The 11,729-nt window shown below is 39.1% G+C and overlaps 1 protein-coding gene and 1 long non-coding RNA gene across 2 annotated transcripts in view; one reads left to right on the top strand and one right to left on the bottom strand.

Moving 5' to 3' along the window:
* The first annotated feature begins 262 nt into the window (after positions 1 to 262).
* The window catches only part of TRIM66 (tripartite motif containing 66), a 72,889-nt gene continuing 61,422 nt past the window's right edge, over positions 263 to 11,729 (top strand). The window contains exon 1 of the mRNA XM_005291724.4: positions 263 to 4,150. Coding sequence (XP_005291781.3) covers positions 3,931 to 4,150 — 220 coding nt within the window. The 5' untranslated portion in view covers positions 263 to 3,930. The remainder of the gene's footprint in view (positions 4,151 to 11,729) is intronic.
* On the bottom strand, positions 6,678 to 8,403 carry LOC135982732 (uncharacterized). The gene is made up of 2 exons (XR_010600279.1): positions 8,319 to 8,403; positions 6,678 to 7,164 (listed from the first exon to the last, which is right to left on the bottom strand). It is a non-coding gene; the product is annotated as an uncharacterized LOC135982732 (long non-coding RNA).

Here is an 11,729-nt window from a genome sequence, read left to right as displayed (position 1 = left end):
CTTGTAAGTATTCTCACACTTCTTATCAAACTGTCTGTACTGGGCTATCTTGATTATTACTTCAAAAGTTTTTTTTCTCTTACTTAATTGGCCTCTCAGAGTTGGTAAGACAACTCCCACCTGTTTATGCTCTCTGTATGTGTGTATATATATCTCCTCAATATTTATTCCACTCTATATGCATCCGAAGAAGTGGGCTGTAGTCCACGAAAGCTTATGCTCTAATAAATTTGTTAGTCTCTAAGGTGCCACAAGTACTCCTGTTCTTTTTGTATTGGCAATACCTCCCAACTTTGTGTCATCCACAAATGTTATTAGTGCACACCCACTTTTTGAGCCAATGTCATTAATGAAAATGTGAAATAAGATTGGTCCCAATATGGATCCTTGAGGAGTTCTGCTAGTAACCTTCCTCCAGCCTGACAGTCACCTATCACCAGTTCTTTACCCACCTCTTGATTCTCGTATTAATCCCCACCTCCAATTTAACTAATAATTTTCCATGTGTAATAGTACCAAATGTCTTACTGAAATCCAGGTATATTACATCTACTGCACTTCCTTTGTCTAGAAAATTGGTTATCTTCTCAAGGAAGATCATGTTGGTCTGGCATGATCTACCTTTTGTAATACCATGTTGTATTTTATCTTTAATGTCCTTCACTACTTTCTTTTTCAAAATTTGTTCTAAGACCTTGCATTCTATTGAGGACAAATTAACGGGCCTGTAGTTTCCCAGATCACTTTTTCCCCCCTTTCTAAAGTATAAGTATGTACTGTTGGAGACTGCAGAAGACCACTTTGAACATTTACCTCTGGAAGATGGATCATGAAGATGCATCAAATAAAGTGAGTTCATATATAAATAATCATTATTATTATCATGTTATCTAATTATACTATTGGTACATTTAATGGAGCTTATTTTTAAATGGGCCTTAAAACGGACTCTAATGTTGAATCTGCAGTCAACTATGGATGCAAATGATAGATTATTGTTGTCTGTCTGATATGCTAGTGCAATCAAGTAGTTAGAGGGCCATATATTTTCATTTGCGCCTGCAACTGGTTGTGGTTGCAAAATAAGAGGCAGGTTTTAAAATTTAGTCCAATATGTTTTAAAATTGAAAATAGAAAAATTAAAATGTGTTACTCTTAAACTCTTTTTTTTTAAATGGACAGATCGTAATTTTTGAGTCATTCAGATTTTGTTATTTCATTATATAAAAAGAGCATGCTTCCCAGCCTTTGCTTTTAGAGAATCCATTTGTTTTGCTTCAAATGTGTCCACATTGTTTATAGTTTGTCTAAATGTTGCTTTATTCATATGCTTGTTTGTCTGGCTCAGCCCCTCAGTAAAGTCTAGAGAGATTGTTCAGCATTACTCAGGACCTGAGAAGCTTCTCTAGTTATATCCCACATATGTAAGAGTTGTGCTAGTTGCCCAAGTTTACGCACATGCTGGTAATATTATGTAACTTTAAAACTGTTGTTTTCTGAACCCCTCAGATGTAATAAATATCTTTCAGTAAGTGGGCGTTAATCTTGTAACGGGCAGACTAGAAACACAGTATAATTTTAAATGAGAAACACATAATGTCTTTCTGTCTCATTTAAGTGATATGAAAATGTTATATGTGTTCAATGGGTAGGTGTCTTGTGCCTGCAATAAAGCTTTCTCGAGTACTTTCCCCAGATGGCCTCTAAAGAACAAAAGCTTGCAGGAAACATCAAAAGTGATCACTTCACAATTGCACAATTCCAGTCTTGCTAATGGAAGCTAGAATGGAATTGCAGTCTGTGGGAACAGTATGTCATCCTGTTTACTCTGCTGTATAAAGTCACTGCACCGACACTGTGGTCTCTCCAGCTGGGTTTGTTAAATAAAAATGATCTGCATTCAGTTCAGCAAATTTTTTTTATTCTGCATTCATTACTTTTCCCTCTTTTTGAAGTTTATTTTGACTTAATAGGTTATGATTTTATACTTCTAGGAGGCGGGAGTGAGCTACTTTGTGGTGTGGAACAGGAGCCCTTCTGTGAAACATGAAAGCTCTGGCTAATATTGAGTGGCCCAATTTTCTATTCAGCTCTGGTAATCCTATTGAAGGGGACATGGGTAGGCTGAGAGGACTTCTTTGGCTCAAGTAATAGCCATCCACTGTTTTCTCCTTTGTCCTTTTCCTCTGACTTATAAAAATACTTCTGAATGGACACCATTTTTTTTGCCCTTGGAATGCAGCAGATTATTCCCAATGGCATGTTTTTAAAAACAAACAAACAAAATAACAACAACAAAATGTCACTAGAGGAGCCCCAGACCTATGAGAAAGGCTTTTCCACTCCCTAATCCCATCCTTACAAATTATTGCATGTGAATACTTGGTAAATCCCTGTGAAAGAGCTTGACACAAATAAAATAGAACATCAGGATTTCTATCCATTGGACAGACTGGATGAAAGTAGAAAAGGCAAGCTTTTGAGATTTACCTTGACAACTATTACATATGTCATCTAGCGCTTTGTGTGGGTGGGGTGAAGTTCTTAGTCAACTTACCTAAAACAAAGGCATCTCTGCATTCTGACCTGTTATGATATTATTGTGGGAGACAGCTGGATTTGTCCTGGCTCACACACCATGAAGAAAATGATTACCTAAGTGATGTGTGCTCCCCTGTGCACAGGGGGCACTTTCACCTGCAGAAGTGGGGTATTTTGCTTCTGCAGCATGCTTCTCTGTCTCTCCTACCTCACAGAAGCCCCTCTGCAATAGCTCTACAAAGGGTATAGGTGAAGGGAGCCAGGTGGGTTCCTGTAGATTCTCCCCTCCCATACACATGGGAGAAAGCAACATCAATTAATACAGCCCAAACATGCTTGAGCTGTTTGCCCTCCATGCTGTGGAGCTCCTTTATAGGGGAGTTCCAGGGACAGTCCCCGTAGAAGGCATGCTTCCAGGGCCAAGCAGCAAAGCGGAGGCAATGAACAGCAGCGTAGTTGTGTCCCTTGCTCTCTGAGAATCTTGCAGGATCTGTGGCCCAATGGGGTGAAATCTTCATCTTATTTCAGGGAGTAGGGGAGGGCAGAACTACATACACCTTTTCCCCCTCTCTGTAGAATAACAAGAAGGAAACTTCATGAGTTGTAACTTCCAAAGTTTCCTGCTGCATGTTTGGATTATTTCCATGTTGGAACTGAGACTTCAGTTCCAATTTCAGAATCTGGGCTGAGCCATAAGCCAGCAAGTACACAGTTTACTTGGAAATCCCAGGCTAAAGTTAGGGAAAACATTGTTTTACTTGTAAAGGGAGAAAATTTGATTCGTAGTCTTTGAGAGGCAGTAAGCGTGGAACCCCAAGATTACACTTGTGCAGTGTGTAAGGTGCACATTATTAAATCTTTAGAAGCAAAAATGTTCATAATTACAAGTATCTTTGTCTTTCTGTATGCAGTTTTCTATCATGCATTGTTCAAATGGGAATGGGATTTTAACCGTTTATGCCTAATTCCCATTTACTTCTGTTGCTGATTGTAAAATGTTGGGAAGAAAATGTAGAAAAAGTTGGAACAGTTTCCATCCGCTTTGAGAACTGCAAGCAGAAAGAGTACAGCGTGTGAGAATTTAGACAGTTAGCATTACTATAAATAGATCCACAGTACAGTATGCCTCAGATTTTATCAAAAGTAGCAAGCACTATGTACTGATAATGGAATTTTGGTTTGTTTGCCTAAAACCACTTTTTCCAATGCGCTAATCTGCAAAGAAAACGTTATTTTCAGTAATGTGGGTATGCAATTTTCACCTGCAAGGAACTTCCCCTTTCTTCAAAGGGGCTAAATAAATGTTGCTTTTGAGAATGTGCCTCCTGCAGTTGGCTTGTAGTTTTCACTTGGGTGACCGAGCGCTTCATTAAGTAGAAAGTGGTTGTAATGAGTCATTTTGTGACTTTTAGTGTCCTTGATGTCAAACTTTGGACTAGGAAAATGGAGAGCCTAGATCTGTTGAGGAATTGTTTGGTGTGCAAATGGGAACTAAAGAGAAGAGACCCCAGACTGCTGCCTTGTCTTCACTCCTTTTGTAAGGACTGTCTTCCAGATTTGATTCAAGGATACAATTACACTCCAACTGAGCATGAAGTTATGTATGAAGGTAACATTTCATGTACTATTTTGTACTTCTTAGGCACTTTATAATGCAAATTGTAATAGGCAGATTGAGAAGCACTTTTTTACTCAATTATTCTTTAAAATATGTTGTAAAGGAATTACTAGGGGACTTAAAATTAGAAATGAGAAAGCAGTGGGTGGGGTATTTTCTCCCTAAATGAACTTTTATTGGGAAAAACAAAATCTATTAGAGACAAATTAAATAATTTGGAAAAATGTTTAAACTCACATAATCAGTTTGTTTTTAAATAATTGTTTTAAACAAGTGTTAACATCCTGGATGTTTGTTTTACAAAAAAATATTGTAAGGTAGCTGCTAGGCTATAACTTCTTTACACAATTCTTTGAATACAATGGCACTTTCTAAGGTAAATTTTTTTCCATAGAAAAATTTTGAATAGATTTTGATATCTGAATCTGGTCCTTCACTTCTATTGAAGGTCATTATAACTGGAATTGCAGTGTATATATTTTGGTGCACTTCTGCACTTCCATTTTACATCACTGCATCTCAGGTTCATCATAAGCAGATTCTACTATATACTGTAATTATCATATTGACTCCATCAGTTTTGAACTAAACTAAGTAAGCTTAGTGCACTTTAGTTGCAAAGACAAGGATTTTGTGAATCTGGCTCTGTTGAGCATGAAGTTGTGGTTAAAGTTTGTAGTAGTTATTTTAAAAATAAATGCACAAATGTTTCTGAATTGTAGAACGAGACGCATGGAATCAGAAACAGATATGGTAATACGCCAAACTAGAACCTAGCTTGTTGAAGTCAGTCACTTTTTTACTGAGAAAACATTAACACTGATTGTAAGAAAAAAAATCATATTAATTTGTAACAGTTGCAGAGCAGTTATGTTAGAAACCTGTAGGCAGACATGGTCCCTGCTGTGAAGAGCTGACAATCTGAATTGGATAGATAACACAAACCCAAATGATTGAGATGTGAGAGTGGCTGGAAACAGCACTAGGAAGCAGATCATTGTTGAAAGGCTAAGTGGAAGAAATATTGGAGGAGGAAAGGGGACTCACTTAGCACAGCGGAAGAAGGAGGCTATTCGTGTGCAGGGAACTGAGTAAAAAAGGTACAAGACTAGAGTAAGAGAATGAGGCACAGGTAGCTGAACAGTCGCTTCAAACAAATTCTAAAAGGGGAACCATTAACTGTCCTCTGGTATTTCTACATACCACAGTTCTATCTAAGCCCTCTGGTGGCTTTTTATGATCAATTCCAGGAGAACTAAGTTCTCTTTTCAACTCAGCCTCTGATTTACTAGTGCCTAATTGGATGTAGCCTAGTTTGAAAATGTTGGCCTCAATCTCTCTGTGTATCAGTTTCCCCAAATATGGAATGGAGATGATGACGATTCTTGCCATTGTAAAGGCCTTTGTCATAGTTGGATACATTGGATTTAGCTATGATGATGATCAATTATATTTTAAAAATATTATACATTTTTTCATGGTTGCCTGTGGAGTGGATCAGGAATTATTTACCCGCAGCACTAGTGGACCTGAACATTCTAATCTAGCATCCATGAAACAAAGTTTTGCCAAAAGCTGCAATGCGCTGCTTCCCACCTTGGCTTGTTACCCATAATTGCTCCTGATCTATAAGAGCCACATAGGAGAAATAGCAGAGAAAAGAACCAATCAACAGTGATAACCCAATAAACTTAAGGAAGACACCAGGTGCAAACCTCTAATTAATATCTGAGCAACATGAGCAGCAAAGAAAACACATCTGTGTCTCACTTAAATCAGTGGCTGAAAACGCTGGTAAAGGCTTGTCTATACTACAAAATGTTTGTTATTGTGCTTGAACACATTTGTAGAGAATTAAGTTAGCTATGTGATGCTGACCATGACTGTATTATCAGCATAGACCCAGATAAATCATTGAATCAGTTAGGTGACATGACGCTGAACATGATTTGTTCTAGTATGCCCTGAGTACAGAATTGTCATCAGCACCAAGTCAGCTAACTCAGTTCTTCACAAGTCTTTTCAGACTCGTTAACACTTTATCAACAAGCCCTAAATGCAATCAAATGCAAAGTGAGGGGGAAAATCTAGTACATTTCCAAATGAAAGCAATCTAAGATAAAGAAAGCCCTTAGCTATAGAAATGTATTTTAATCCCTGTCTTTCAGTACAATAGTACAAATTATGAGATAGCAGGATTAAGCCATCTCTTCCATTTCAATTGTCTTTGTGATGCCTCTAGGATTGCTGCAAAGATGGATTTAAAGTGCACTGGGTGAATTACTTAATGGCTGTTGAGGTTGTGAAGAAAGTACATGTTAAGCTGTATCTCAATGTTCTTGCTCAGGAAGAGGTGTTAGGTGTTATCTGAGGTAACTTGAACTCTCTGGGGAAACTGGGAGTACCTTAGACTTGATTTGTGAGAGCTGGTGGTTTAAAAACATTGGAACTTAAGTCAGTGAGTCTCATCTGAGGACAGCTCTGACAAGAGGACGTAAAAGTAAATGATCTTCGCGGGTTTGGTGACTGAACATTTTATTGGTAATAGGAGGCCTTGGAAATCAGTGGGAGTTAGTGGTTTGACTCTCATTTACATTTTCTGCAATTCAGTGTATGTTTTCCAATCTTTTTACATGTTAAATAGTATGGGCCACATTCATCCCTTGCGTAGCTGCATAGGATGAATGTGTTTAGTGTTTGGGAAAGTGTTACAGCTTTGGGTGGTATTCCCACAATAAAAAAAGCAGGCTTTGACTACAAAGTAAGCTCTACGTACATGAGAAGCCACCCACAGTAGATTGTACAGATGTTTAAAATTTGCTCAGGCATGCTGTCTGGTCTCCTTGTGCTTGGCTGCCCCTCACTGGAATCCGAATGCATCCATGGTCTCTGCTGGGCGGTTCCTTGTGTTTAGCTTCCCTTCCTTGAAAAAGCTCCCTTGTGGCATCAGTATATTGTGCAGTTCTTCATCATATAATCCTCTCTCTCCTGTCTTACATGCTTTGCTGAGAAATGAAATCATTAACATTTTTAATTTAAATTTTTTTATCATTAGGTATCTGAGTTAGCACCCTTTGAGATGAGTTATGATATCAGGTTCTGCAACATAGGTAGATGTCTGTGTGTCAGTTACACTCAGGTCATGTTTTCAAGGCTAACTTAGCAACCATAACAGCTAGAGACTTTTTTCTTAATGAAAGCTTAGATTCTGAACCATAAGAGGGCAGCATGAAAAAGGTGCTGACACACCATGCCAGCATGTACTCATTTAAGCCCTGGTTACATTTCTGTTTTGTGAATTTAGGCAAGCTGTTTATTTCCATTTGTAAAATGAGAATAATGATACTTACCCACCTCTGTAAAATGCTTTGAAATGAATGGATGAAAAGCCTTCTAGAAGTTGAAAATTTCAATAATAATTTTTATTATTATTAAATCTTTGTTTGAATTGATCCTGTGGAATGACTTTTATTTTCTGTGAAACCATGTAAATAAATTGTACATGGTACTATTGGGTTTCCATGACTTGTATAATAATATTCATGGCAAAATCATTACAGAGCTAGCCTACAAATTGTACTCTTGTGGGCATTCTGTGCCAAAAAATAAAAAATTCTGCGCACAATATTTTAAAATTCTGCAAAAGTCTGCAAATTTTATTTATCTCAGTAACACTACATAATCACGTCAGTTTCAGTTATTTTGGTAATTTATTTCAAAATACCTGTCAGCAAGTATGTCTGTAACAATACAGACACACACCATTTCCCCCCCAGGAATAGAGAGTTAAAGAAACCCCTATGACAACCCATTTCCTGTTTCTCTGTCCCCTTCTTCCCCCTTCTGAGCCCAGCCGAGGGGCCAGACACCCACAACCTCTCCCCCACCCCCCAGAGCCCAGCTGCAGGGCGTCCCCCAGCCAATACACTGAACCCCTTCCCCCCGAGCCCAGCTGCGGGTTCCCTCTAGCCCAGATGCCCTTCCCACCTCCCCCCAGAGCCCAGCCACAGGGCCTCCCTTTGCCCAGATACTCACACCCCTCCTCCCCTCCAGAGCCCAGATGTGGCTGCCCCGGCCCAGACACTCGTCCCTCTACCCCCCCCCCCCAAGCCCAGGGATCCAGAGGGAGAAACAACCTGATGCTTGGAACCAGGCTTACATGGAGTTTCCTGCATCCCGCCCTCTCCTTCCCTCAGGATATGCTGGCAACTGCAGCTGTCAGGAACCCTTTAGCTCCCTCCTCCTCCCCCCAGCAGTGTCTTCTATGTGCGAGCTTGGCCCTGCTGGGTCCAGTGGCCCCTTGTGGCAGCCAGCAGCACTGCAGCCCGTTTCTGTGAGGGAAAGGACATTCTGCATGCACAGTGTTAATTTCTTCAAAATTCTGCATTGTGCAGTGGCACAGAATTCCCCCAGGAGTAAAATTGAAATGAATAAGTCAGAACTACCCACTGATGGACACTCTTTTTCCTCTGTAAGAGAGGACCCAATATCCAGACTCAAAAATGACAAGAAAATACAAACTAAAGGTCAAATATTGAAGAACTGCAAACTGAACTCAACTAAAGCAGACCTTTAGATGGAGGCAACATGACTGCTGTTGAAAATATACAATTGTCTTTAGCTGGAAGAGCAGATATTATATAGCAGCCCTACCATATAATTCCTACTTGTGAAATCTTATAGATAATTGGTCAAAGGCATCAAAAATTTGCCTAACTGATGATCACATTAGCATTCATGTATTCTGAGCTGTCTTTAGTGAGAGAAGTGTATTGTTCTTTACGAAACAAGTTAATCACTCTGTCTCCTTTTACTCTGCACTCACTTTCAATATGAAAGTGTGGCTTGTGGAGACTACAGGTCCCAGCATGCAATATTCCATGTTGATTTAAGCATTCTTTTGGATTGTATTAAAATGTGGGTGTCTGTACAGATCTTTAAGAAGCATTTGGGCTATTAACTTCAATTTGACCTATGTTATAGCAGCCAGATTACGAGAGCAACAAATAAGCATGTTTTGACGCAATATCACATGGTGCAAGTGATGCAATATATTACATCTGTTAATTCTGAAAGAGAATACTCATTTGTTTTAATTAGATATTCACAAAGAGGTTTTGAGCAAGCACAAAATATGAATTGTTTCAAAAAGGGGAGGGAAGAAAACCTCATCATGAAGCATGGAAAAGCACCTCTGCTGTTCACAGGCTTCTAATTTGGTCCATTTATATAAATTTTGGGGAATTTGGCTCATCTCACTCTGTGGTTCAGCTGCCAGACCCAAAAGGCAAGCAAAGCAATTGGGTTTTGTTAGATAAATATGAACCTGTAAAATAGGGGGAGTTTTCTTTAAAACTGTTTCCTATAGCTTATAATTGGGTCTCTAAGGAAACCATGAACCATGCCAGCAGCTCTGAGCATTAGCTAATGATCTCTGAGAATAATTATCCTGGTATTTGTTGGGGGAAAGAGCGTAAGGCAAGAAGCGCAATGTCTGGACAGCAGGTAGAAATGTGATGTGTATGATATGCCTGCTACCTGTTTCTTTATGATGATCAGCAATTTTTATAACAATCATAAATTAATTGTCTGTACCGATTTATTAAGCAGACACTTGAGCTGAGCTTTTCTTGTGTTAAAGCCTGATTTTAAGGTTGGAGCTGGAGGGCCTTGAAACAAAACTGTAAGTTGAGTCCTGTGATACTCAGTTTAGAAGTGGTGGATCTATAGTTTAAAATCAGCCAAGGTCTCTATGCTTGGTGAAGAGATATAGACGTCACCAGTTATCCATGCCTCTGTTATCTACAGATTGGATTACTGCAATTTACTGTATTTGGGGCAAAATTTGAAGGGCACTCAGACACATCAGCCCTTTATTCATGGGTATTTCTCTCAGGGAGCATATGGCACTTGGGGTCAAGAGACTACACTGGCCTCCAGTTAATCTCTGGGTCCAATTCAGGGTGTCAGTTTTGATTCATAAAATTCATTATGTCCTGTATACCTTGGAGACCTCTCTCTCCTTATATCTTATCCTACTGAGATTGAGATCCACTGCGTAACTTGATTTGTATATCTGAGGTTCCCTCTCCATGCGACGTGTCAGAGTCCATGTTTGTTGACTTCCAGGGCATACTCCAAGGCCTATGTGTTACCTATGGCAAGTGGTGTGTATGTTTGAATGGGTTTTAGAATTTGGTATTGTTTGTCTGAATTCTGATTTTAAAACTCCATATGTGGGATTTAGATATCCAGCTTAGGTGTTTGTGTTTGAATATTGGGCCCACTGACTCTTACTTTGCTGTGTTCATTAATGTGAATGTTTTGTGCACCTGCAATTTGGTTACCATTGCTGAGATGCATGACATAGCTGACTTGAATTTGCAGGATCTGTGATCCATGAAAAAGGAGCAAACATCAGTTTGGCAAAGTGAGAACACCACTAAGTCTAAAGAGAGGTGTTTTTATAACTCCAGTGTGTGCACACATTGTGCCTTCTTAATGGTAGCTTCCACAGTGCTTTTCTTCATGCTTTGTAGAACATCATGAAGGAATGATGGAGCAGTTTCAAGGCTGCAGCAGTGGTGTTATTCCTTCATGTACATCATCTGAAGAAGACTTTTCTGGGAATGACTTCAAAACACAGTGGCCCTCACTGGTCTTGTGGTGCCTGGTAGTAGGTCAGATATATTGAGAAATAGCTATGAGTGCATGTACCTGGAATTTCAGTGTTGGCTTATTAGGTGGCCTATCCACAACTCATGAAGAAATTGGATTCAAGTCCAATCTTAGGATCCTTGTTGGCCTCCCTGAAGTTATTATCCTCTGTGATGACATAATCCACTGCATATCAATGAATTGTGATGTCATAAGTAGAAGATTAATTATTTCAACTGATTAGTAAACAGGAGGCGCTAATTTACTCCTAGGAACTTTTGCATAAAATTATGATCTTTTCCCTATCTCCTTGCCAAAGTAAATTACATATAAACAATATGGGGGTCTCAGCATCCCTTTACCCATGAAAGAGATTCAGCTTCTGTTTCTAGAAGTTTTGGTAGAAATAGTGGGCTCGATTCAGATATAGTGATTGCACTAGAGTTGAATTTGGCTCCTGATCTCTTGATATGCAGAGTCTGTTGTTTGAATCCTATAATTCCGTGTTGGATTACTATTTAGATACAGCGATTGCATCATTCTTCATACGTATAAACAGTGAGTCTCTAGGGCAATGCTTTCCTTCACCAACGATGCCGTAATAATGATACATTTAAATGAGCTGTCTGTAAAGTACAAGTTGCTGAAACAAATGAACCTTGTTGTTTATAGGTAATGTTGAGAGATGAAGTGTAGAAAGATTTGTAGGGAACAGTCTGCAGAGGGTACCCTGAGAGTGAATGGCTTTGTGATATTCATTTAGCTGAAGCAGAGAGACTCCTATTTCTTTCCTTCTGAGCACGTATTAAAAGTTACTCTGAGCTTTGAAAGACAATCCAACAAGAAAGAGAGTGGATGCTGTTATTGTCTTATTATGTGATCTGTATTTCAACACTTCTGGAAAAATACAGCC

Source organism: Chrysemys picta, chromosome 4, assembly GCF_011386835.1.
Source record: "Chrysemys picta bellii isolate R12L10 chromosome 4, ASM1138683v2, whole genome shotgun sequence".
Classification (NCBI taxonomy): domain Eukaryota; kingdom Metazoa; phylum Chordata; order Testudines; family Emydidae; genus Chrysemys; species Chrysemys picta.
The sequence above is the reverse complement of the archived record's forward strand: the minus strand, read 5'-3'. Positions and strand labels throughout refer to the sequence as shown.